The sequence below is a fragment of the Felis catus genome, chromosome D2, assembly GCF_018350175.1.
Source record: "Felis catus isolate Fca126 chromosome D2, F.catus_Fca126_mat1.0, whole genome shotgun sequence".
NCBI classification, from domain to species: Eukaryota; Metazoa; Chordata; class Mammalia; order Carnivora; family Felidae; genus Felis; species Felis catus.
Window position 1 is genome coordinate 16057964 of NC_058378.1, and position 27754 is coordinate 16085717.

The 27754-nt window shown below is 48.5% G+C and overlaps 1 protein-coding gene across 7 annotated transcripts in view; it reads left to right on the forward strand.

Moving 5' to 3' along the window:
• The window catches only part of SIPA1L2 (signal induced proliferation associated 1 like 2), a 223951-nt gene that overhangs the window by 111098 nt on the left and 85099 nt on the right, over positions 1-27754 (forward strand). For all 7 annotated transcript variants that reach the window (XM_023240409.2, XM_023240411.2, XM_023240412.2 and 4 more), the window contains exons 3-5: positions 3485-5225; positions 22303-22436; positions 24126-24314. In XM_023240409.2, the coding sequence (XP_023096177.2) occupies positions 3749-5225; positions 22303-22436; positions 24126-24314 (1800 nt within the window). In that variant the 5' untranslated portion in view covers positions 3485-3748. The remainder of the gene's footprint in view (positions 1-3484; positions 5226-22302; positions 22437-24125; positions 24315-27754) is intronic.

The window sequence follows — 27754 nt, forward strand, 5'->3', positions numbered from 1 at the left end:
TAAATGCTCAGAATAGACCGCTGACTCTTTTATGGTCTGTTTTTCTGGAAGTAATTATTCAGTGAATGTGTTGTTCTTGCTAGGTTTCTGTGTCTCACAAATCTCCCGGCAGATGGCTTAACCCCAGGGCTGCCCCCAGAAGTGTGGGGAGTGGGTTCCCCGTATGGGGAGGTGCTGGTTTGTTCAGCTTGAGGCGTGGTGGGCTTGGGCCAGAGTCCTACCTGCGCCCAAATCTTGAGTGCTTCCTGCTTTGACTGCCATGTGCTGTGTGAATATTGGTATTTTCAGCACGTGCCATGACACGGAAAAGAAAGACTGGGATACTTCCTAAATTTTTTAAATAGTGTTTGGTCTCATAAATGGGAGGATAAAGGAGTTTTAAAATGGTTAAGATGGCTCCTTGCGTCTCATGGGTACACTGGCCGTATTTTTATGTAGCGATTGGTTACGTTTCTGTTGTCTTCAGCAAGAATCAACCTTTACATTTTCCATTCTCGGATCAGTTTGGGGAATTTGTGGTTTGCCAGGAAATCATTAGTTTCCTCTGTGTTCCAAGTTGTTGCTTTACAGTTGCTTGTGGTATAATTCTTCTTATGCTTAATATTTATTTTAATCTCCTGTATATGTGGTCATGTTTCCTTTCCCATGTCCAGACTTGTATAATATTGTTCTTTCTCCCTTTGCCTTTTTCAGGCTTTGGAAGGAGTAGATCTGTTTTCTTGCTCTTTTAAAAAAAAAAAACTACCGTTTGGATTTGTCCCTTGTTTTTCCCTCATTCCATTAATTTCAGCTTTTATCTTTATTCATTCCTTCTTTCCTGGTTTCTTTGAGGGCATTTTGTTCTAATATTTTAAGGTGGTGGTGCTTAGCTGCTGATTATATTTTTTCAAAGTACAGTGTGGTGGTTTCGGTGGGCATGGTTCTTCCTTCTTTATACACAATTAATTAGTATGTAATTAATAGTATATACTTGCAAATGAGTGTCATATGAATGTCTGTTGAGAATTCACATATCTCTGTACCAGCCATTAGAAATCATTTGTAAGCCTTCAAATTCATTGGGTTCTATAAGCAGCAGAATTGTCAATAGAATTTAGAGATCATGTAGAAGCCGGTCTAGTAAATCAAATACCATTTCGGCAGCGAGACTGTAGGCAACAAGTTGTTTTCTTTCATATCTCAGTTGTCATTTTTTTCAGTTTCCAGGAAAGCATTCTGTAATAGCCTAAATCGTACAGGAAATAACTGTCATTCAGAATCGCCCGTGATCCTTTTAAACACAATAATTCCAAGTGAAATAGAGAAGATGCAGGCCTGTCTCTTCTCTTTCTGAGAACCACGGACAGGCACCAGTCTGTTGGGTTCACCGAAGCATCTGATTGTTCGTTCTCCCTTTGTTTGCCACAGCCTAAAACATCATTCTGTTTCCTCAGTTATGAAGTTGCCCTGCGAATAGACAGCATCTTATCATTCCCAGTCCCATTTTTTTTCCCCCCCAATGAGGGGAAGGCAAGTTGCCATGATAAGAAAATATCAGGTATTCCAAAAGACTATCACATGTTCATCTCAAAGCCACTGAGAACCCATCGGAGGGGCACCTGGCTGGTTCTGTCGGTGGAGCATGTGACCCTTGATCTCAGGGTGGCGAGTTCAAGCTCCACTTTGGTGTAGAGATTACTTAAGAAAAAAGAACCCATTGGAAAGAGTTCTAATACTGCTCAGCTGTTTGGAATTTTAATATTTTCTAACAAATATTTGCGTTTTTTTTCGTGCTTTGATGAGGACTGAGGGAAACCAGCAATATTATACCTTCATCACCATCATTATTTTCAGAAGAATTAGAGCCATTCATACATTCTTATGCCAACAAGGAAGGCTTCCATCCGTTGGGGACATAATGATACCTGGACGATATTTTTGTCTAAATAGAGATGGAATACATTGAAACGGTGGTTTGTAATTAAAAATAAAAGTTGATTAAAATTCAAGTGTCAGGGCACCTGGTTGGCTCAGTCAGTTGAGCATCTGACTTCGACTCAGGTCCTGATCTCACAGTTTGTGGGTCTGAGCCCCGTGTCAGTCTCTGCGCTAACAGCTCGGAGCCTGGAGCTTGCTTCGGATTCTGTGTCTCCTGTCTGCCTCTGCCCCTCCCAGCTTATGCTCACACTCTCTCTCAAAAATAAATGAATAAACTTAAAAAAAACAAAAAAAGTCAAGTTTCTATTAACCGCAAAGGTGCACAAAGGTATGTTGTATCTCTGTGATTTTATTTTACCCTGCACATTTATCAGATTGCCAGTGGCATAATAAACTAGAAAGTTAACACTCGTGGGATGCCCGGGTGGCTCAGTTGGCTAAGTGGCCGACCTCGGCTCGGTTCTTAATCGCACGGCTGTGTGTTTGAGCCCCGCTTCGGGCCCTGTGCTGACAGCTCAGAGCTTGGAGTCTGCTTTGGATCTGTGTCTCCCTCTCTCGCTGCCCCCCCCCCCCCCCCCGCTCATGTTTTGTCTCTCTCAAAAATAAATAAACATTAAAAAAAAAAAAAAAGAAACACTCGTTCGGATAGTCAGTTCTTTTTTTTTTTTTTAATGTTTTTTATTGATTTTTGAGACAGAGAGAGACAGAGCATGAACAGGGGAGGGGCAGAGAGAGAGGGAGACACAGAATCCGAAGCAGGCTCCGAGCTCTGAGCTGTCAGCACGGAGCCCGACGCGGGGCTTGAGCTCACAGACCTCGAGATCATGACCTGAGTGGGAGTCGGACGCTCAACTGACTGAGCCACCCAGGCGCCCCTGGATAGCCAGTTCTTAAAGGCTCCCTCCCACTTCACCAGGAATCTCGGCGGGTTCTTATTCGATTGCAAGACCGAATTCTAAAAATACATTGAGAACGCCTGGTATTGATCCTTGTACTGCTGGACATTTTGAGTTTACATGTTTTGAAAGGAAGTATAATGATACTCAAAAAATTACGTGGTCATTGTGTTACTCTTTATAACTGATGGAAATGTTTTGTCTACCTCATTTGAGCCAGGCCACATTAACAGATAATGTTGGTACAGAGATGAAGGGCGTGTTCCGGGCTGAGAGGAGCTTGAAGTTAGCTGGTGGAGGAGACTGGTCGATACACCAGCCAGGAGGAGTATAAAGAGATCTGTTCCCATCTGTTCCCATTAGTGTTCCCATTGTGCTGTGGGAACACAAAGGAAGCACCCTTTGGCAGATGTGGGCTGAGGCAAAGTTTCTCGGAAAGGGTACTGCTCGATTCTGCATATAAGTGCCAGCCAGCCAAGTAGTGCGAGAAGGCAGAATGTTCCAGAGAGAAGGAGCAGTATGAGCAACAGAGACTTGAAACTTCGTGACCGTTTGGGGGAACTGGGGATGGGCAGAAATTGGAGAGAAGGACCGATAAGAAACCCTATGTGGAACGCATTGAACTTGAGTGACAAAAATTGCTAATGGCTGTTTTCTGTGTTTTAATTCAGGTGAAGGAAATACTCCAGGCCAGATGTCTTAAGGAATGCTCTTGAAAAGGACAGAGGCATACAAAATTAGTTCAACATCTGAGAAGCAAGCTGGTTTTAGAAAAACCATACTCTGAGGATGTTGTTTGCTTTCGGTTAAAAGGAGAAAGTACAGCTGTAGAGGAAGCCTTTATATCTGCGTTTACGGTCGCATCGTAAATGACAATGTAATTAGTTTCACCTCAGTCTTGCTGGTGAGCCTTGGAGCTTCTTGCCTCGGCCGACATGAGCGACCCAAGGCAGTCCCAAGAAGAGAAGCACAAGCTTGGCAGGGCCTCTTCCAAGTTCAAGGATCCTCCCAGAATCATGCAGTCGGATGATTATTTTGCTCGAAAATTTAAAGCCATTAATGGCAACATGGGCCCCGCCGCCTCTTTAAATGCCTCGAATTCCACCGAGAGCGGTGGTCCGGCTAATGGCACCCCAGCCGTGCCCAAGATGGGTGTGAGAGCAAGAGTGTGTGAGTGGCCTCCCAAGAAAGACTGCTCCAAGGAGCTGACCTGCAAGGCGCTGTGGGAAAGCCGGTCTCAGACCAGTTACGAAAGCGTCACGTCCATCACGCACAACGGGCAAAGCGACCAGAGCGACGGTCAGCAAGAAGAGAAGCTCGATCTAGACTTTGTGGAGGCGAAGTACACCATTGGGGACATCTTTGTTCACTCTCCTCAAAGAGGGCTGCACCCCATAAGGCAGAGAAGCAACAGCGATGTCACCATCAGTGACATCGATGCTGAAGACGTCTTAGACCAAAATGCAGTGAACCCCAACACCGGGGCTGCCCTCCACCGAGAGTACGGGAGCACGTCTTCCATTGACCGGCAGGGCTTATCTGGCGAGAACTTCTTTGCTATGCTCAGAGGGTACCGAGTAGAGAATTACGACCACAAAGCGATGGCCCCTTTTGGGTTCCCTGAGTGTTTCCCCTGCGATCCTGCAATCTCTCCCAGCCTCCACGCGGCAGCACAGATATCCAGGGGAGAATTCGTCCGCATCTCAGGATTAGACTACATGGACAGTGCCCTCCTCATGGGGAGAGACAGGGACAAACCTTTCAAACGGAGGTTAAAGTCGGAGTCGGTGGAGACGTCCCTCTTCCGGAAGCTGCGAACTGTTAAAAGTGAACATGAAACGTTCAAGTTCACGTGTGACCCGGAAGATGGTCGCCTGGAGCGGGGCGTCCGCCCTTGGAATTGTCAGCGGTGTTTTGCACATTATGACGTCCAGAGCATTTTGTTTAATATCAACGAAGCCATGGCTACGAGGGCCAACGTGGGGAAGCGGAAAAACATCACCACCGGGGCCTCGGCGGCGTCCCAGACTCAGATGCCGGCGGGCCAGACGGGCAACTGCGAGTCCCCTCTGGGGAGCAAGGAGGACCTCAACTCCAAGGAGAACCTGGATGCTGACGAGGGAGACGGGAAAAGCAACGAGCTCGTCCTGAGTTGTCCTTACTTTCGGAACGAGACTGGCGGGGAAGGCGACAGGAGGATCGCCCTTTCCAGGGCCAGCTCGTCTTCGTTCAGCTCCGGGGAAGGCTGCTCCTTCGAGTCCTCTCTGAGCTCCCACTGCACGAACGCCGGTGTGTCGGTCCTGGAAGTGCCGAGGGAGAACCAGCCCATCCACCGGGAGAAAGTGAAGCGCTACATCATAGAGCACATTGACCTTGGGGCCTATTATTACCGCAAGTTCTTCTACGGGAAAGGTAAGGGAGCGTCCTGGGTGTGTGTGCGTGTATCCCAGACTGGTTTTTGCATGTTGCTTTGGGCCGGAGCCCCTTCACCGGGGAGTCCGAGGCCGTGGTTCACTGGACCCTCCGTCGCTTCCAGACTAACCCCTTCCTCAGGAACCCCTCTTCCTGCCTTTGCTGATTGGTGATCTCCAGTGTGGAATGACCACCTCTGTCTCTCTGCCTTCGCCAATTTGTGAGCATCACAGATGTCAGACCTGCTCTAGATTTACCCCTTTTTTTTAATGTTATTTATTTATTTCTTTTGAGAGAGATAGAGCATGGGCGGGGGAGGGGCAGAGAGAGAGAGGGAGAGAGAGAGAATCCCAAGCAGGTTCTGACCCGTCAGCGCAGAGCCCAACGCAAGGCTCAGACTCACGAACCGTGAGATCGTAACGTGAGCCAAAAACAAGAGTTGGACACTTGACCGACTGAGCCACTCAGGCACCCCCATGTTTTAAAAAGTTTATTTATTTATTTGAGAGAGAGAGAGAGAGAGAGACAGAACATGTGAGTGGGGGAGGGGCACAGAGAGAGAGAGAGAGAGAGAGAGAGAGAGAGAATCCCAAGCAGGCTCTGTGCTGACAGCACAGAGCCCCACGTGGGGCTTGAACTCACGAACCCTGAGATCATGACCTGAGCCAAAATCAAGAGTCAGATGCCTAACCAACTGAGCCATGCAGGCCCCTCTAGATTTACCCTTTTAAGACCTCTTCCGTGGGTTAACCTTTATCCCTCCCTTCTTCCTCTGAATAATCTCTCCTCCTGTTTACGGTGGATAATTCTGTCGGGTGTTTTCCCCCTCTAGTCTTTTCTGTGCTTTTTGGGTCCCCCCTCTGTTTCGTCTTTCCACTTCTGTGTCTTCACAGCTCCTGCTGCTCTGTTGTGTGCATTGGAAGTGTTAAGCAAATCTTTGCTGAAAGCATGTATAAATTAGCACAACAGATAGTTTTCCCGCAGCTCTGTAAGTGGCCCTCAAGGTTAAGATACAAACAATTCTTTGGTATTGTGATTTTAGAAATTCTTTCATCCTATGTGAAATAGTATTTACTTTTGTTTAGATTTTCAGGCTCGAAGGCTGCATTCCTCAGAAGTCCTATAGTTGAGTCCTCAGCCGTTATATAAGTATCCTTAGTTATTCCAGGGACATAAAATATGCTTGGTTTGAGACACCTACAGAGAAACAGGTCCCATATACATATGGCAGCCACAGGCTCAATAAAAACACTCAGGGCATCTCACTGCTTTCTTACTGGGTGCAGCTTACCACTTTGGCCCCTTTCTTATATAGGATAGCATACTTTTTCTTTCTTTCTTTCTTTCCTCCTTTTTTTAAAAGTAGGCTTCACTCCTAGGGTGCAGCCCGAGTGAGGCTTGAACTCGGGACCCTGAGATCAAGAGTCAGATGCGTAACTGATTGGGCCACCCAGGCACCCCTTGGACAGTGTGCTTTTCAGGGCTGTCTTTTTCTGTTTTCAGTGGACCCAGCAGCCAGTCTGGAGAAGCTTCTCCACCGTCTGTCTTCTTGGTGAATGAACCGTTCTGCCACGGATGTGGAGAGTTGTCGGATCGGTTTATGTCGGATCGGCTTCTGTCTTCAGAAATGTTTACGTGCACTCTTTGACGCCAGTTGGTTCTTTTCGGTGGTGGGTTGGTGTGTGCCTCAGACCTCGGGAGGTCACTCCATCCATGTCAGTCCCTGGAGCGTCGTTTAATACTTTTCTCCGTGGGCTACAGGCTTTAAAGAATTTGCTTGCTGGATAGATGACAGTTGTTACATTCATAATGGTTTTCCCTCAGTTTTGCAATGAATTCAGGTTTCACCAGTGACCCAGAATCCTGATATGAAATCATGTCAGTGATAGAATGATCATGATGTTGGATAAACGGTTTAGCTAAATAGGCCCTTGCCTTACCACTGGTCACATGTTTGAGTTATCTTTCTGTTTTCATACTGATGACATAATGGGGCTCGAATAGTTCTGTCAGCGGGCCTTGGCTCCCCACGTGTGTTTCCCTGCTCCCGTCTCAGTCCTGGCTTCTGGTAGAACCCAGAGAAACTTGGGCTTCCTTTTTAGTCTGCGCTGTATGAAAGAATGCCGGGCCCTCGTGACCCTGTTCATCCAGGCACAGCGCTTTACAAAATGCTGTTCAAAGATGGCCTCCAGGTGGGAACTAGTTATTTTTGGAAAGGGAGGCCGGGAAGAAATAGGCTCCCTAATTAAGGTTCTTTTCATTGACGAAGCCATGGCTGTCGATGCCAGCAACAAAATAGCCTCTTAGAATTATGAGGCCCTGAAATCTTCAGGCAGTGAGTCATTTTGGCTTAGGTGAGTTTCGTAAATAGTTTATGGCTCACCCTCCAAAGCGTCAGAACGTGAAAGTCCTGTACGTGTCCGTGAATGCGTACCTGTGTATTTATGCAAATACTGAGGGCCAGCAGCCCGTGTGTACTTGGGGCATATGTGTACTTGTGTATTAAGTATACATAGACGTGTACATGGAATGAGGGGTGGATGCTTTCTGAGGCAAGGTCACCACCATTAATGACCTTAGGTCTGTTCCCAGAGCTGGTTTTCGGTGCTGGGTTCTGTTAGTTCTCTGGACTGCTTTTTGTAGGTTTTGGTTTTTTTTTTTTTTTTCCCCTTGAACTCTCAATTGTCACTTCCTGGTAGTTTTAAAGAGGGTCTGTGAGTGGTTGTACTTCCGCTTTTTTCTAAGCTGCTACTTAGGATTTTCCAGGGCGTTGGAAAGAACATCAGCAAACTTGTTAGCTTTGAAAGTGAAATTCAAAATAAGCTCCAGAGAACTTGAGGGCAGACGCCCCCCCCCCCCCCCCCCCCGCCCTTCCCGCCATGGGTGAGTCATTCGTGGACGCAGACAGAAGCCTTGGGGGTCCCGGCCGTCGGGCTGGGTCTGGTTCCAGGCTGCCCCGGGGATCTGTGAATGAGCCAGGCAGGTGAAATCTAGCACCTCTGCAAATGAGGGCGTGGGGCAGTGATCCCTGAGGTGGCTTTGTCCTGTGTTCCTCGATTCTGGGTTGAGGAAGGTGCCGTTGACCGAGCCGGCCCGGCTGCTCTTGCCCTGCAGCCGTGACCTCTGCTACTTTCTTCTAGATTTAGCTCTTCCCCTGTGGGCCTGTGTGTCTCAGGATGAAACTGGCTACCACAGCATCTGCCGCCGGCACCCCAGCGGGTCCCTCTGCGGAGCCTTGAAGGACTGGAGACGGGCCACAGTCTGTGGGCTGTGGCCTCCGTGGTGCGGGACTGGAGACAGGGAGCAGGCTGGCACCCTGGCTTCAGCCTCTAGACTCAGACCTGCAAACAAACCCCACGTGGCAGGAGCCTACAGATAGAGGCCCCCCGGGCAGCCTGGCCCAGAGAAGGGTGTGTTCACAGGGAAGGAGCTTCTTTTCTTTTTTCTCTTTCTCCTTCGCTCAGTTTTCCTCTTTGGAAGCAGGCGTTCAGGGATCGCCTTCCCGGGACCGCCTTTTCTTTTTCTCCACTCTCCATTGCTCTGTGTGAAATTGCATTTTCAAAAGAATTGAGCGGCCCCCAATCGCTGGGGAAGGTTTCCAGTACAGAGTCTTAAGGATGCAGCTTACCCTTTCCTGGGTGGGTGATGTGGGATGGCTGCCCTTTGTGCCAAGGGGCGCTCCTGTGACACACAGTCCCTGGACGGGCTCGGTGACAGCCCTGCAGAAGGCTTTACGCAGGGGAGTGGTTAGCCCGCAGCAAGCTATGGCCCAACATCACTTGTCCGGGCAAATCAGTCTGTAGCCTGGAGGGAACCAGCTTTATTTATTTATTTTTTAAATTTTTATCTTTTTAAAAGTGGGTTCTCTCCTACGGTGTTTCCTTCTAGATGAGGTGAAGAGGTCCTTAGGAATTGGTGATATGATACCTGCTCTTGAAAAGCCTGCCATTTAAAATTTTTAATGATTTATTTTTTGGGGGGGGTGGGAGACCGAGCGTGAACGGGGGAGGGGCAGAGAGAGAGAGACACACACACACAGAATCTGAAACAGGCTCTAGGCTCTGAGCTGTCAACACAGGGCCTGACGCAGGGCTCGAACTCGCAAACCATGAGATTCGTGACCTGAGCTGAAGGCAGACACTTAACCGCTTAACCAACTGAGCCGCCCGGACACCCCTTGAGTGAAACAGCTTTTTAAAGGAGAGCAGGGATTGAAGCAAGAGTAGGGAGTGCTGCCTAAGGATCCTCACTGTTGCTGGTGATGCCCGTGAAGAAAAACGGGTGCAGCCTGCCACGCTCCTGTTTCCCTCGTGGAAGCCCCAGTGAAATCACGACTTCCATCTTCTGTGAGTTTTCCATTTGGGAAGCAGGTGGCGAGGAAAGGCCCCTTAGACAGGGATTCTAGTTGTACGAGCCTGTTTGGATACTCGAGCTTCTGTTGCTGCACGGTGGCTGGCGTCGCGTCCTTCTGGACCTCCTGGGCACTTGGAGCCGCTGGTCAGCCATGGGCTGTCCCCAGCAGGGCTGGAGTGGAGCTGTGGGATCCCGAAGACATGCCGTGGGTCCCTGCATGCCAACCGTGCGTCTTTTCCTTTTTAGGAAATTGCACACCAGCAGAGTTACTCAAGAGTTCTGAAACTGTTCTCTTCCTTAGTTCAGACCACACTTGTCTTCTCTAGACAAGAATAGCTCTAGAAGGCAGCCTGCATCATTTTTAGGTAAAGAAAGCTCAAACCAGAGAGAGAAAGCTGGGTCTCTTTGGAGACTTTGGAGTGGAAAGCAGCCAAGTGTTGGAGCCATTGGGACATTGTTTTACGCGGGTACAGGAACATGTCCTCTTACTTTAGGGGAAAATACTAAGATTGCCAAGAATTTGGCCTAGAATTCTTCCACGGCGCATCAGTGTTACACGATCATTACAGGAAAATATAGTCAAGAAGCCAAAGAAAAAGGAGTAAAATCAGCCCAGTCAGTCCCTAAGAGACAATCACCGTGAACAGTTTCCTCTTTATCCTTGTAGGCTTTTTCTGATGCAAATACGTTTATGTAAATGGAACCTTCTATTGCTGTGTCTGTGGAACTTGCTCCGGATGATCATCCTTATGTGTTATTATGTGTAGAGCTATATCAGCATTTTATGAGCCATTATCAATTATCACTATCTGCTTGGGGGGGATGCCAGGTATTTGCCACCCATGATCCGGGCAGAAGAGTTAATGACTGGATTTGCTTTATTTCAGAGAAAAACCCACCAGCTTGATAGAGGCACAATGATAATGGGACTTCTATTTCTTACTGTCTTAGATGCAGTATATACCTACAAAACGACTCCTGTCAGATAGAGTAGTGTTCATTTTAGCAAGCAGATCTTTACTTACAAGAGTAAATTTTTATACAGTACGTTTTAATATCAAAGTTTGAAAAATTATAAAAATTTGAATCCTAGCCTCCCCCTCCCCCTCCCCCACTTGAATGTGGACTGACTCACTTCCAAGGGATAGGGCACGGAAGGGGGGACAGCTGCGGTGGAGAAGTCTGGAAAGCACCACCCGAGCCAGGTCACCAAGGTCAGCATCAACATTGATAGGTCATGCGGTTAGCGTATAACCTTGACATGACAGGAATGGCATTTCTGGGGTCTTCCTACAAACCCGTAACCTCAGTCTGATGAGGAAACATATCAGATCCTAGCCAAGAGACTCTCTGCAAAATCCCTAACCGCTGCTCCTCAGAACTGCCAAGGGCATCCGAAACTAGGAGTCTTAGAAACTGTCACGGTCTACAGGAGTCTGTGAGAGACATGACAGATAACTATAATGGGGTGTCCCGGATGGGATCCTAGAAGCAAAAAAGGACATTAGGTAAAAACTAAGGAAATCTGAATAAAGATGGGCCTGATCGACATCACTATCAATATCCAAGCTTTAAGGGAATGAACATACCAAAGAAACGTAAGATGTTACCAACTGAGAGACTGGGCAGGGGGTGTGAGAAAACTCTGCTATCTATCTGCAGCTTTTCCACAAATCACAACCAGCTTCCAAATGGTTTGCTTTAAAATTTTTTGAAAAGGCAAGTCCTAAATTCTCATGATATATTTAACAGGAGAATCTTTAAAATAACAACAAAAAGAGCTTATAGGCAGTTCTTAAAAGTATCAGAAACCTGTAGGTTCCTGTTACTTTCATTAAGCTATTTAGGATTCCTGGGAGCAGCTGACTCCACTGTGTGTTTCAAATAGAGTGAAATTGACAAAATGTCACTTTCCCACAGCCCTTTCTATATGCATCCTGCCGAATGCCAGGAGTATGTTTCTCAAACTTACCTAGAAGAGCAGGGGAATTTACATTTTCATCTGTCTTTACTGAAATGCACAGACATTCCCTTTGAATTTCCCCTGAAATGTGCACATTGAGGCGAGGTGGTTGTGAGGTGCCCTTCGGGAAACCCTAGCTTCTCAGGCTCCCAAATTTCTGCTGAATTAACTGTCTGAAGAAAAAGCTTTATGCCCAACTCTTTTTTCTTGCCCCTTAGGATTTTCTATAACAAGTCCAAGGAAAGAAATATGTATCTTTTAGAAATCCTCTGTAAGGAGCTGAAATGGTTTTACAGGGCAGGTTTTGTTGCATAGATTGAAAAGCTAATCTTAGTTTGACCACTTGTCTCCCTTCTGTCTGGTGCTTTAAGGAGACCTGGCGTTTATGGTTCCGTCATTTGCCTGTGATTTCGTTTCTTCTCTGTTTCTTATAAAAGGAAGATGCCAGAGAGAACTTCTTTGATTTCTCCTTCCCATCTTAGCTTCACAAGACTTCTGGAGTGTGAGCAGATTGGACTTCTTTTTGAAAAGATTGGAACTTTCCAGAGAAGAGTTTTTAGCTGCCTCTGGGTGGATTGGGTCTCCAGCAAAAATCTCATCGTCACCATGATATAAAGTGCAAGACTGGCCTCTCCAAGGTCCATTTCTGCCCCAAGATGCCAGCCTTTAAGTTTTGAAGGCCCCTTCCTGTGTCTTTGCGCCGCCCCGGGCTGTGCCATTGGCACCGCCGGGGGATGAATTCCTCTGTTGGATCTGCAGCACCTCTGAGAATTCTTTCTAGGACCTCTCTTCTCTAAGAAAAGCTCACTGTTTTTATTAACGACTCCTGACCAGCTCTAGGTAAACTCACCTTTTTCTCCAGCAGTAATTTTTGTCATTAGTATTTTCGCTGAAGAATAATATTTGTGCGTACGTGTGCTAAATGAACAAATAAAAAGAACAGATTCTTCTAGAATGTGTGGAGTATGCCTGTCTGGATACCAACTTACCGTTTGGTGGCTGGAGAATTTGCCTTCCTGCCTGTAGGAAGAAGGGCCCATCCATTCTAACTATGAATGGTGAAGAGTCCAGAATGTTCTGAAGCCAGATTCCTGGGTTTACATCCCAACTCGGTTTTAGGCAAGTCCTTCAACTCCTTTGTGCCTCAGTTAGTCATGTATAAAATGGGATCACAATAAAAGTATCTCCTGGGGGCACCTGGGTGGCTCAGTCGGTTAAGCGTCTGACTCTTGATTTCATGTTCCCATGGTTTTGTGAGTTCAAGCCCCACATTGGGCTCTGTGCCGACTGTGGAGAGCCTGCTTGGGATTCTCTGTCTCTGTCTCTCTCTCTGCCCCTCCCCTGCTCTCCCTCCTCTCTCAAAATAAATAAGTAAACTTAAAAATGTATCTCCTGTAAAGGGCTTAAAATGGTACCTGTCACAAGGCATGCATCCTCTTTGTCCAAGTCGCTCTTACATGAACTTGCAAAACTTTCTGTCTAGAAAGAAACTATTGTCCACACCACTGGGACAGCATTTAAAGGGCAGTACTTTATTGTAATGGTTAATAAAAGACGAGGAGGGAAAACATAGAACCATATGGCGGGGGGCGGGAGGGGGGCTGGGGAAAGGTGTCTGATGAAGTCTGCCACCCTCTTCCAAACGTATTCACTTAAGTTTCACTAATGTGACAGTGACAGTTGTGGGCGGGAGTATACCTTACATGTCAAATGAACCCCACTGCTGAGCCATGCATGGCTGCATTTGCTCTGAATTTCATGCCTGGTGGCTCCTTTTTCTTTCCCCCCCTCTGGTTTTATACAGTGACTGAAGAAAATTAATAGGGAGTTGGACACTATTAAATTCATACGGGTGAACTGAGGACCACCTAACAATTGGACTATTCTGAGACCCGCATTCCTCCCTGAGCGGACATAATCGACTCCGCTCCTCACCTCTCCGCCTGGCCGGCGTGGCCTCCGCAGACAGAGCTCCCATTGAGGCCCGGCCGGCTCTCAGCGGGGAGGAGCTGCCCAGATACACGGGAGGCGCGGCCTCGTGGCTTCTCGTGGTACCAGTTCCGTGTGGCTGGCGGTGGGAACCTCCCGGGCTTTCTCACGTCCGCCACAGCAGGGAGGTCACAGCTGCCACCTGTTGCCGCGTTGGAGGAACTTGGGGAGGACTATGTGCACATGTCAGCCTGTTGACCCTTTGGCCTCAGAGGCTTTGCAGTCAGCTATTGCGGAAGAGGAACTAATGTTCTGTTGTTTCCCGAGAAGTGGAGGGTCGATGCTGTAGGATCCGTGAACGGTGTGACCGACGTGCAGTTAACTGGCTAGAGCTCCTTGCACTGTGCCCTTTACTGGTACCGTATGCTGGCCGTCAGAGTCTTTGGAACGTAAGGTCTCAGAGCCCCCAGAAGCTTAGCAAATCCTCCCCACCTTGTGTTTGTTCCCTTCCAGGATTTATGCCACTCTTGGTCCCACTCAAGAAGGACCATGCGAAGCTGGACAGCTACCCCCCCTTGGAAACGGCCCCCACCTCTCAGCTTTTATGCAGCGAATTCTTGCTTGCTGTCCTTCCCATTCTTGTAGCAGATACCCCTGAAAACGGTGCGTCGTCAAAGGAAGCCTCTCTGCCAGTCGCCTTTTTTCTCCAGTCTTTCCCTTTTTATTCAAGGTTTTCTTAAAGTGGTGTCTCCCAAGATACTGTCCTTCTGTTCGGAACAGATGGGTTGGCTCATCTGTAAGTTGTGTTCATTTTACCAGGCATTAGCTGATTTTCAGAATTCAGACCTTCCGTGACTCTCAGCACCCCTGAGTTGCTGTACGCGAGAGAGTCCTAGAACCAGCCCCGCCTGGGTGCGCATCCCCTCTGTCACACCAGGCTGTGACCTCGAGCAAGTCACTTAACGCATCAGCTTCTGTAATATTATCTGTGAAACGGGGTTACCTCCTCGTACGCAGGGAGGAGGAAGTGACTTCATTTATGTAAGGTATGTTAAGTGTTCTTTTCGCTGTAATGCCTCAGGGTTTCAAGCTTGGCTAATCCTTTGGTTAAATTTTGATCAAAGGAGCCTTCACGGGGCAAAAACGCATCCTTTTCGCCATCATGGTAAATTCAGTAATTGAATCCACGAAACATGAGCAGGGAGCTTGAGATTTCTTAAAGTTATCTGATGACTCTTAACGTTACCATCTGCAAAAGCAGGCCCCAGGGTTCTTAACTCCTTCATTGCTTCACTCATTCACTAATCCCTTGTCTCTTGCTGACTTTCTCCTTTGTAAGTCTTAAGAGGGCTCCGAACAGGGGAGCTGATCTAAAATGCAGACACGCAGTTGTTTGGAGGGAAAGGTGGGGAAGGAGAGACGTGGTAGGTGGGAACTCAGCGAGCAGCCACCTGCAGCCGTGGATGTGGCCCAGATGGGCCGTGAGCCAGCAATTAAGTGACCAGCTTGCCACCGAAAGAACAAACGTGAAACTGTGTTTTATGGAAAAATAGCAGGAAAGCTGCTGCTGTGCCCTTGAACCCAGTAAAGGGAGGGCCGCGGGGCCCAGATCCAGGGCCTCCTGTGGCTTTGGGGGACTTGTTAATGGTGCCGTGGGCCGTGAGGTGCTAACACCTGACAAATCACGTGAGGCCGAGCTGTGGGTGAAGCTTCTGCACACCTGGCCGCGGGAGGCCCCGCAGACTTGGGGATCCTCACCTGCTCAGTTCCATAGCCGTGAACCCGATAAATCTCCTTTCCAAGACACTGCAGGACCTGGAAACCGCCTCTGGGCTAGGGTCACAGGTGACTCCCTCCCCTTTTGCTTCTTAATTCTCCTGAGTTAGATTTTTCTTTCTTGACAAGCAATGCGCACCACAGAGATGTGCCGAATCTCCTTTCCTGCGCTGCAATCTTGTTAACCGATTTTTTTTTTTTATCTGCTCTGTTGTATTTGCATGATACGTGGATTTTCATTAGCTTCCTTTCTGCCAAGAGAGGGTTTTATCCCACGCACCCTGAAAGTGATTTTCTGGAAATCGTGTGCCTGGGATAAGGACGAGCTCTGGTTGGGGATGGGGGGCTTGCTCGCTGTCCTTTGCCCACAGATGGGAAGGCTCACGTGATGCAGGTGGACGAGCTGAGGTGTCCTGAAGGGGACCCAGGGTGTCCCCTTGGTCCTTAAGGACCAAGTTAAGTTAAGGAAGGCTTAACCGGGTCCTTCCTGGACACTTCAGAGGGGGCACCTTCCCAGTTCTTCATGGTTCACAGAAGCTGAAACAGCGAGTTAAGCCGTTCTCAGAATTCGAGTTATGATTTCTTTGGAAACACACCCAGGTCACCTGCTCTATTCCCTGGTGACACTGGGAGTATGGAGCCTAGCCTTAGACAATGGCTAGGAGGGGGCCAGGTGGCTGGCTCAGAAGGTTGAGCGTCCGACTCTTGATTTCGGCTCAGGTCATGATCCCACAGTTCGTGAGTTTCAGCCCCTACACCGGGCTCTGTATTGACGGGGTTCTCTCTCTCTACTTCTCTCTCTGCCCGCCCCCCCCCCCCGGACACGCTCTCTCTCTCTCTAAATAAAATAAATAAACTTAGGAAAAGAAAAAGAAAAGAAAAGAAAAGAACCAGGAGGTCTCAGAGCTGGGATGTCCAAAGATGTGATGATTGTAAGTGGCAGGAACGTCCCCTGTCCACTTGCATTCAGAAAGCGTGTCTTGTAAAATGGAGAGAGAAACATTGGAAACAAGTGTGGGGAGGCAGACGTGAAAGAAAAAAAATGTTCTCTCTCAAATTTGCCTGTCATCTTTGGTGAAAAAGATGATATACAAATTTCGGATTCCTCCAGTTAAAAGAAAAACAACTTCTAGTTCCTGATGGAACTCATTCAGCAAAATATATGCCTCTGCATTCATAAAAAGACTGCAACGAATGGGATGTAGCTCTCTAGGTGATTACAGATCAGCATTTTGAGATTAAAAGTGTGAATCCCCTTCAAGGCTGACCCTCGTGCTTTGCAGGACTATTGGGGCTCAAAATCAAAATGCCCCACAATGCTGTTTATTGTATGTTCACTCCTTTTTTGTTTTTGATTGATTTATTTTTTTTGTCAGTATCATGCATATCTTTCATTATAATACCTCTCTCAGATTAAGGATAGGTGTGTTATGTGTAATTGGATGGTGGAGGGGCAGGGAGCTGGCACTGAGGCTAAGAAGGGTTACATAACTAACCCGAGGTTAAACAGATGATAAGTTAGCATAGCCCGGGTTCAGAAACCATTAATCAGGCTTATTAGAATTACACATATTTAAGAATACACACGTTTGGGACTGCGAGTTCATTGTGGCAAACTGGAGGCAGATGTTATCTCTCCCTCTCCCAAAACCCCACTAAAAATGATAGTGAAGGAGGGGCGCCTGGGTGGCGCAGTCGGTTAAGCGTCCGACTTCAGCCAGGTCACGATCTCGCGGTCCGGGAGTTCGAGCCCCGCGTCGGGCTCTGGGCTGATGGCTCAGAGCCTGGAGCCTGTTTCCGTTTCTGTGTCTCCCTCTCTCTCTGACCCTCGCCCATTCATGCTCTGTCTCTCTCTGTCCCAAAAATAAATAAACGTTGAAAAAAAATTAAAAAAAAAATGATAGTGAAGGAATAACAAAAGGGCGTAAAGCCACGAAGGAAAAGAGAACTAGGGAGAAGCTTCATGAGGCAAGATAATGATGAAAGGGTTGGTTCCAAGTGCCTAAAAACATGGCTTCAGAGTATGGAGAAAAAGCCAAAACTGGTCAAACTAAAAGGAAGAAATCAAGTCTCCAATCTAAATTCTCTACATACCAAAAACATACAAATAGAAATGGAAAATTTTTGAGGGGCGCCTGGGTGGCTCAGTCGGTTGAGCGTCCGCCTTCAGCTCAGGTCACGATCTCACGGTACGTGGGTTCGAGCCCCGCGTCGGGCTCTGTGCTGACGGCTCAGAACCTGGAGCCTGCTTCGGATTCTGTGTCTCCCTTTCTCTCTGCCCTTCCCCCCTTCCCCTCTGTCTCTCTCCCTCTCTCCCAAAAATAAACATGAAAAAAAAAAGAAAAATGTTGAAAGATACTATTTACATTATCCTAAAAAATTAACAACCTAGGATGAAATCTAAAGACAGGTATGAATGAATGACAGAGAGCCACAAAACAGAGCCAAAATGAAGGAAAACCCTAGGTAGGTGGAGGGGACACGTTGTGGTTGTGAGTTAGAATAGTCGGTATGTCAAAATTCAAAGAATTTTTTCGTGGGAACAGAATTAAGAGTGAGGAAAGATTGAGCAGGGCCCTGCTATTTTTCAAGCCAAGGAGAGTGGCTTTTAAAATTTTTCTGCATATACTTATGTTAAAATAGAGTAGATAGGCCTTGTGACAGTTGCCTCGACTGCGTATGTGGCTTTTTCTTCTGGATTGTTGATTCTGTAGTGGATATTAGTGGTACCTCCGTGGTGTTAAATATGCTTGTTCATATTACAGAACCTGGAATGCGTAATCTCATTGGTTTTCGGTAGTGTTAGCCCCACAGGACTAGAACATTTTGAAGCAGGCACTATACCGTGTCCTGCTCGATGTTGTGTCCTTGTGTTTATCAGGCCTGGCACATGGCTGAGGCATAGACCACGCTGGGTGTTTGAGTGAATGGATTGAACCGAATTGCGTGTGGTGCACTGAATACTGGCCCCCGAAGATACCCAGGTCCTAATCCTCAGACCCTGTGTGTGTTGCCTTGTATGGCAAAAGCTTTCCAGATGTGAGTTAAGTTAAGGATCTGAGACCAGGAGCCCACGCCGGATTCTCTGGCCGGACCCCGAATGCCATCCCGAGTGTCCACGTAAGAGGCAGGCAGAGGGAGATCTGGGGAGAAGCATGCGTTGTGGCCCCTGACGCAACATCGAGGGCTGGATTTGAAGACAGAAGAAGGAATTCAAGGAATACAGCTCTCAAAGCTGGAAGAGGCTGGGAAGCAGATGCTTCCCTAGAACCTTCCTAGGGAACGTTGCCCTGTCACAGCCTTGACTGCGGCCCGTCGAAACTGACTTTGGGCCTCTGACCTCCAGGGCGGTGAGGCGATAATTGAGTGTTGTTTCGAGCCTCCAAGCTTGTGACAGTTTGAGCAGCGCTAGGAAGCGGACATTCTCAGGCGTATGCCTTCTCAGTCTTGTAAATATTTCGAGAAACCATATCGCCCCTCTCACGGGGGCAGTTCCTGCGGCATTTCTGGATGCTGAGACCTTTCACGCTGTCTTTTGCACTCGCCAGCACGAAATGAGCTGCCCCCTTGTTTCTGTTTTGATAGTCCTGGTTGAGGTTCAGTACGACCGGAACCTCTGAATGAGGGAGCCTACGTCAGTTCTTCCTTCAAGTCCAAGCCTTTAAATACTTAACACCGATCAGGCATAGTTCCTATCAGGCCTGGAGGATATAAAAGTTGAAGGACTTAGCGTCATCTGGAGGTGAGGCGAATATTTCCAGTGGAATCGATGTGTGGGGTTGAGTCTGAAATGATGACTGAGAATGTCAAGTGCAGAAAAGCGACAGGAGTGCCAGGCCGAGGGGGGAAATGGCACGAGTTGGGGGAGTTATGGGAGAGGAAACTGTGGAGAGTTTGGGGTGATGTCACTGAGGAACTTACAGGAGAAAATGGGTGGGGGGGGTGGAAGGACAGACGGACGTTCAGACAGATACATGTAAAGACAGAGAGAGAGTCAGAACACACAGCCATGGGCCAAAGGGGGAGCCCTAGGACACATCCAGGTGACGAGGAGAAGCCAGAGGGGCAGCCACAAAGGAGACCCAGAAGAAGAGCCCCCGGGGGGCAGGGGGTGGCTCACTTTGGAAGGACACTCCCGGAAGCCCACCGTGCCCAGCGAGGCAGACAGGCCTATGGAGACAAAGCCCCAGCAGGGGGACGGTAGAGGCAGGTGGAGCCCTGAGCAGCAGTTGGAACATGGCAGAAGAGAGCCTATTAATACTGAGGGGAGGGGCAGGACTTCTCCTCCCTGAGGGGCCGTGGCATGGGGGGGGGGGGTGGTCCACGGGGCTGGGGGCGTCCTCACGACTCCCATCTGTGCCAGAGGCCCGTCCACCTACCAGGCCCACTGGCTCTTCCTCTCACCCAGGTAGGGGCACCCGGGTGGCCCAGTCGGTTAAGCGTCCCACTTCAGCTCAGGTCATGATCTTATAGTTTGTGAGTTTGAGCCCCACGTCAGGCTCTATGCTGACAGCTCGGAGCCTGGAGCCTGCTTCGGATTCTGTGTCTCCCTCTCAGTCTGCCCCTCCCATGCTTGCACTGTCTCTCTCTGTCTGTCAAAAAATGAATAAATGTTAAAAAAAATTTTTTTTAAACAAAAAAAACCAAAGGTATACTTGACCTATAGTACTTCACCCCTTTTTAAGTGTAGATTTCTAACAGTTTTGACAGATGGATGTGGCCAGTAAGCAGTAGCACCATCAAGGTGCAGGCTAGCTCCCTCGCCCCAGAAAATCCCCACGTGTCCCCCTGTGGCCAGCCCCTGCCCCCATGCCTGGCTGCGCTAGCCCGCTGGGCCGGGCAGCACCTGCCGTGTGTGAGAGCAGAACCCATGGCCGAGCTCGGGTTATCAGGAATTAGAATTCATGATTCGGTTCCCCTATTCTGGGCTCTCCGTTTCACCACGAGAAGGGGTTTTGCTCACTTGGTCGGTCTTCTTCCCCCTAAAATAATTTGAAGCTCATTTGATTCTTGTCAGCAGCGTTCGTCAAATCCCTAAGAGGGAATCCACTTGAGCATTTTTGCAAGAAACTTACTGAATTGGGCCCTAAGAAGGAAGCTTTTGCCTGATGATGGCTGGTTGTGCTTTAGTGCACTTTCCAAATATTTTCCCTAACGCATCTGCCTTATGAGAAATGAGGTAAAGGTGCAAGTTCTTGTCAGGACAGTGAGTAACCGCAGCTAAGAAAATTCCACACTGATTTCATTCTAAGTTTGCAGGTGCATTTTCCACAGGATCTAGTATAATGCCACGATCCTAATAGTCACTATCGCCAGTTGAATACAACGATGATATACCCAGGAGCCTGAAGTAGACAATGAACTGTTGTTAGTCTCTGTTTTCAGTGAATATTTTTAAATTGTTGATTAAAACCCAAATAAAATGGGGCACCTGGGTGGCTCAGTTGGTTGAGCGTCTACTCTGGATTTCAGCTCAGGTCATGATCTGCGGGTCATGGGATCCAGCCCCATGTCAGGCTCCACACTGAGTGTGGACGGTTAACCTGCTGTAATTAGCATGTAATTTACTCGCGAAAAACAAAGACTTGTTTCCTAGGGTGTAAGTCCAGGATTATAGTAAGTCAATAATTCATCCTCCAGCCCCTAAAATTAGTTGACTTGCTGCTTGTAGCCCTGACTATAAAGAGAAATAATGTCAGCGTTAATCTCATTTGGTTGTAAGAGGTAAAGAGGTAAATGATTGTGAAAGTAAAGAAGTAAATGCCCCTACTCCTCATTGGCTTTGGGCAGTGTTTGCCCTGCCTGATGCAGGTGCTGTTTTCACCCTGATTTCCACTTTCTGAATAGCATTTCTTGTTTCTTCAAAAATTTAAAGTGGCAGAACACATTGGCATAACCAAAAGGCTTTAGAATACACAGTTTTCTTCAAGCTTCTAAATGTGCTACATTGTATTTATTTTTAACTAAAAATGAAGAGTCAGGAAAGAATGGGCCAAAACCCAGAAGGTGACAGTCAAACAGGGTAAGTGTGGTTTTGCATATGGGGTGTCGAATATATGTGGAGACTCATGACCATCTCTGAGGAGCAGTGTCCTTGGGGGTTCCCGTGCTAGATGGACGATAGGACCCCAGAAATCTGTTCCTGCCATGAGACTCCATGGATCAGAACCCTACAGGGCCAGTGATTTTATGGGAACGGCATGATTAGGTGATAACAGAATTAGATTATAGAATTAGTAGAATTAGTAGAATTAAGTTATAGAATTAGTAGATTTGGGGGAGCCTGGGTGGCTCAGTCGGTTAAGCGTCTGACTTCAGCTCAGGTCATGATCGCGTGGTTCATGGGTTCGAGCCCCGTGTCAGGCTCTGTGTGGATAGGTTGGAGCCTGCAGCCTGCTTTGGATTCTGTGTCTCCCTCTCTCTCTCTGCCCTCCCCTTCTTGTGCTCTCTCTCTGTCTCTCTGTCTTGAAAATAAATAAATCATTAAAAAAATAATAATTAATAGATATAGTTTGACCGCAGCAACCCAATGACCTTTTATGTCTTTTCTGCCATAAAATTTCACCTCAGACGGTTAGGTGCTTTAGTGACATCCTAATGCAGGGGTAGTCTTTGCCACCACACTGGGCCCCAAGATTACCTGACTAGTCCAGGTGCTGACCATGCAAAAGAGGGTGACCTTCCCAGCAGGAGGGGGGAACCATTCAGTAATGGTCTTCAAATAGCTCGATTCCTCTTTTGACGGTTTCTAAGGAGGGCAGCACCCTCCTTCCGGTGACACTCTTCATGTGACACCGTGAATTGTGGCAGGGGACAGGAGGTCTCCTGCTGCTCGCGAGCTGGAGATGAGCCGCAGGAGAGGAGGAAGTAGTGGAAAATGAGACGTACGAATACATCTGACTTGGAAACAAAACACTCCGATCAAACCCCGGTGGGGAATCGTGTACCCAGACCCGTGCAGTATTTCTTCAGAGATTTGACAGGCGGACGAGCCCGGAGATACCCACGCGGTTCTTTGTTCCTTTCTTTTTATGCCACCACTGCCTCCTGTTACAGAGCACCAGAACTACTTTGGGATAGATGAAAACCTTGGCCCTGTGGCAGTCAGCATCCGGAGAGAGAAGGTGGAAGACGCCAAGGAGAAAGAAGGGTCCCAGTTCAACTACCGGGTGGCCTTCAGGACGAGCGAGGTAATAGCTGCCGTGCGTGTGTCATTACTGTCCTGGGCTGAAGTTACTGCTTTAGATTATTTTGGACAAGGTATTGAGTTTCCTTTTGAATGTCACTGATGGTAGTCTTTAAGATCTTTGACAGAGTCTGCGGTATCTTATTCCAAATAAAAATTTGAGAGCCTGTCACAGATGTTAGGCGGCCACGATGTTACTTCCCCCTTACGTGGTAGAAAAGGGAAAATGGTAAGAATGTGGGATTTAGGGGCTAAGAGGGGACACCTATGACCTGGACAGTGCATGTCAGAACGTGCAAACTCTAATGCAGGAAACCCAGGAGTCGGCAGTAGGGGTGAGCGTGGCAATGCCGCCCCCGCACACCTCCCGCGTTGGGGCCCTGGCTTCGTGCCTCGCTTGCCTCGCTTTGCGTGAAACGCGAGGTTGTTGTACGAACGGCGCACGGCGCACACCCGGATCAGTAGAGAGGCTGATTACGAGGAATGAGATCTGGCCCGCATGTGAGGTTTTATCCTCGTGACCCACTGCACTTAGAGGGGGAGCGTATGTGACAAGCATGCCACGCGTGGGTGTTGGCTGGCTCCTTCCGGATCAAAGAGAGAAGAGAGAGCCCTTTGCCAGTCTCCTGTGTGTGCACGAGGCCGTGTACCAGAGTGGCTCTGGCCAGGTGCTCCGGCGATGGCGGGCTCTACGCAGCATAGACAGGAGGTGAGTCCCTCTCTCACGGTGCCGGGTTTGAAGTTATAAACCCGTGCTGTCCCGTTCAGTAGCCATGAGCCGCACGCGGCTGTTTAAAGTAACGGAATGGAATTGCGAAGACCCGCTGGTCACAAGTGCCCAGTAGCCACGTGGAGCCAACACGGCTCCTGCATCAGCTGGCCCAGATGAACGCAGTCTCGCCGTTGCCCCAAACGCTGCTGGGCGGTGGTGTTCTAGAGTGTGACGCGCATGGCAGACGTCGTTGCTACAGCCCTCACCCCGCCTCTCTTGCATGCTGACAGTTCTCTTCCCAGAGTCAGGGTGGGTACAGCCAGAGCGAGTTGCTGCCGGGCTTTCGCCTCTGTGGCGTGTGTCAGAACGGCGAGCCCGTGCGTGCCTCAGAGACCTGAGGACCTCTCACGAGTCACGGGGTAACATGCGAGAGTGAGGAATCCTCAGAGCCCTGAATCACCCTGCCCGGGCCTGTCACCGGCTATCCCCATTCAGCTTCAGGACCGGTCAGCAGTGGAAAGTTAAATAGAAAAAGAGAAAGGAATGGAAGAAACGTTGGTGTGGAACAGTAGGGCAATAGGGAAAGAGAAGGGAGGGGCCGGAGGGGGTGCCGGTGACCAGGCCCAGCCCCGGGACCTCCAGCTGCTCCTCTGTGTCGACGTCCTGTTGGGTCTGAGAGCGGTGGGGATGTCCGTTTCCCCAGCAGCACTCGGCTTGCCCCCCGCCCCCATTCTGCAGGCCCACGTCTGTTGCAACCCCCTCCCGGCTTAGCCCCCCAGCCCCGTGCACTTTTGTTGTTTAGAGGCCGTGCTAATTTTGCTTCCGCCAGTCAGGAGCTGTCGTCTCCCCTGCTCCTCTCGGAAAGGAGACCTCCTTTCCTTCCTCTGCAAGGCAGCTCAGAACTTGTGCCTCAGAGAAGTAACCAGGAGTAAGCACGAACTCTTCCGTGACGTTCTGAAGCCTTCTGTTTTGCCCCTGCAGCTTACAACCCTGCGCGGCGCGATTTTGGAAGACGCCATACCCTCCACCGCCAGGCACGGGACCGCGCGGGGACTACCTCTCAAAGAAGTTCTGGAGTACGTCATTCCAGAGCTGAGCATTCAGTGCCTGAGACAGGCTTCGAATTCGCCCAAAGTCGCGGAGCAGCTACTCAAGCTGGATGAACAAGGGGTATGTACAGCGTGCGAGACTCTGTGTTTGGGGTATGACTTCGTGTCTGCGTTTCTAAATGTTTGGGACTTGCCCTGACCCGGCTAGCGAGACCACATCTGATTCATGATTATCAGACATCGGTGGTGTTTCTTCCGGGGTTTTAAAAAACTCACATCGCGCCTTTCACCGAACTAGCATTTATTCGTGTCCGCTGTGCACGAGGCGTTCCACACTAACAGGTAGGAGTGGACAGCGTGCCTTGGGAAGACTGAAGTTAAGACGTAGCCCCTCGCCCGGTGGGGATGGTAAGACCGAGAGCATAAAACCTCTGCAGGGAAGAATAAATACGGTGGTGGATCTTGGGGAGGTTTACGGGCAGTGAGTGTGCCTTGGGAAAAGAAGGAATAACACACCGGATGGCAAATCTCCTGAAGGGTGGTAGCCTCGCAGCTGGGACTTGGGTAGAATTCCAGGAGGGAGATGTGAGTAGTTGGCCGCTTTAGGAACTATGACTAGTTTCTGTATAAGACAGGGGCACATCTAGGGTGGTTGTAGTTTAAACAACAACAACAAAAAAGTATGCTGAAACTTAGAGCTAGGCTAAGGAGTTTGCACTCGATTCAGGAGGCAGTAGGGAGCCATGGAAGCTTTTTGGTAGGACACGGCACTATCAGAGCTGGATTCTAGGAAGATTATTCTGCTGGAAGGGAATGAGATAGGCTGGAGACGATCAAGAATGACGATGGCCTGGAGTTCAATTATGGTCTGTTGACATCATCCAGGAGAGAATTAATGACAGGCAGGCTTGAGACGGTGGCACAGAAGATAGAAAGAGGTCTTTCAAGTGTCATATGCGAGATAACTTGGAAGGGGAGACTGAGAAGGAGGCACCCAAATATATGCAACTGATTTTAAATGAGCAGAAAAAGCAGAAAGACGCTAGTGATGTGTATTTCTTGAATTTGCTAAGGAAAATTTTTCTGCTCGTTTTGGAAAGAATGCGAGGCGTTTCTTGGTTGACCCAGTAACACCAGTGTGGCTCATACTCGGATCGCTGGAATTCTGAGAGTGCTGAGACAGGAACTTTGTGTAAGGAATTAGCGCTCTGTATGATCAGCTGGAGGACGTAGCCACCATAACATTGAGAATGAATAAGCCTGGGACCTGTCTGTCTCAGGAAGGCTGACATATTAAAAACAGCTAAACCAAACCGAAACTCCAGCCTAGAACAGTTGACTTGTAAAACCGCGTGGTCCACAAGATAGTTCGACCGTGATCATGACCGGGAAAGTGCGTGGAATGTACGAGATGTCCGGGAAGCCGATGAAGGAAACACGATCTTGGAAGGATCGTGGATGTATCAGTGCGGGTCCAGATGCTGTCACGTTCAAGCAGGCTTGTTGAGAAGAATCGCAATAACTTTCACGTCTTATTTTCATGTTTCTTTTTATGATGTTGCACGTCACAGGAGAATGCGGTAGTTCTGGGTCCCTTTATGTTGCCAGTGTATGCGGTTCTCCCCTTAAAGTATATCGCTGTACTTGCTGTATAGCAGGGTCTTGGCGGATGAGGTAGGTGGTTCCCTCAGGCTGCTCTAGAAAATTCCACAGATGGCCCATGAACCGCAGGCCTGAATCCCAAAGTCCTTAAGGCCCCGAGAGACAATTGCAGCAGCTACCATTGACCATCTCCTCACGAAATGAAGCACGAATTTGGGATGCCTGTTTAGCAGAATAGGTCCAGAAGCTATGCCAGGCAATTTTTTTATTTTAATCCAGAGTTTAGGTGCTTTTTATAGTGCGATGTCAAAATTAATGCTTTGAAAATTGGGTTCTGCTTTTAAGTAAACCAACGCGTTCTTTAGCTCTGGTGGTATTTCATGTGTTTTTTCTTTGGCAATCGTATTTGCGTGACTTTGGTATACTTTCTTAATGGTGTACATTGTGGTGTTAAACTTTCCGTACCTCTTGATGGTGTCTGGTTCCCGTATTCCGTGAGGAAGAGATGCTGTTTATTTTCATCTGTAAGAGATTGGACGGCCCTTTTTAACTTTCTGGTTTCTAAAGGACCCTTAAAAGTTGCCACTAACCATTAGAATGTCTGAGAGTTTATTCCAAGGAACGCCCTTCTTATTCTCCTTAAATGTAAATCCGCACAGGAATGGTACTGGCCAGTTATATGGTACTGTTCTTAAGGGTTTTTAATCGTGAAAAAAATACTCAGAGGATATATTGTCGTCTTCTGCTCTCCTGGGGTTTGTAGCCCGCCCTGGCTCAACAAGGTCGGAAAGGGCACCTGCTGTGTCCAGGGCACAGGTTAGTCGTGGAGAGTGACGAGGGAAGTAAGTAACTATTAAGCGAGACTCTGAAACTTTTGTTCCTTTCTCTGCATAAATTCACCTGTCAACCTCTAAAATCCCATATTTCCTGTTTTAAAACACTATCCTAATTTATGTAACAGGTGGCTTTCTAAAATTATGTAGGTTGACCAAAAAAAAAAAAAAAAAAAAAATTCAGGTAAGTGGTGGCGGCTCCCTCTCTTAGAAGATCATGGCTTCTGGGGCAGAATGGATAGTTTGTCCTTGGGCCGGCCATCCCTTCCTCTTGTCCCCTCACCACCCTAGATATTGGTGTTGATTTGCATACCATGCTTGCTTCTCAGTCACGCAGGTCCAAATAAATGAGGCTGCAAGCGCGCTGGGAGTAAACAGACCCGGAGAGAATAGAATGCCCTGGAAGGAAAGGGCTTCCCTGCACACTCCAGTTTATTTGCAAGACAATTCAGAAGCTTTGTGTTTGTCCCCTTCATTTAAATTTAAATTTTCTTGTCAGTGATGACTGGGCTTCTGGCCTTGGGAACCCAGCAGTCAGTCATTATCCAGTCCCAGAAACCAAAGGAGACCTCCCTCACTGGGTTGTCTGTCTGAGCAGCCCGTCTGTATGTCCAGCTCTCCGCACTGAGGCAGTATGCGGTTTCAACAAGCGGGGATTTCTGGTCTGTGACAGTGTGGACACCTGAGAGCCGGCCGAGCTCCCCCCCAGGACTGTGGGACTGGCCGTTGCCCAAGTCGGAATGGCTCAAGCAAGGACGGCGGGATGGGTCGGAGCGGAGGGGGGCGGCCCGAGGTCTGGAAAGCTTGGCTACAAACCCTGTTCCGCGAGAATTGGGCATTTTAGTATTTGGGGGGTGGGATCCCCCCTTTAACTGTGCCCTGATTAACTGCAGGGTGCGTTACCAGCTGTGTGCTAGGTTGCTAGCGTAAGGGGAGTGATGGTCGTATGGCGTTTCGACTGTTTTCGTGAGGTTTGTTAAAATGTTTAAGTCAGAGCTGTGTCTTCACGGTGTTTCATTCTGTTCCTGTTTTAGTGGAATGGAAGCCACCGTAGCAAGCCGGCCCCAACTGTTTGCTCGAAGTCCCTAGAGGTAGTTCCATCTTGCGGCCTCCTCACGGTAAACGT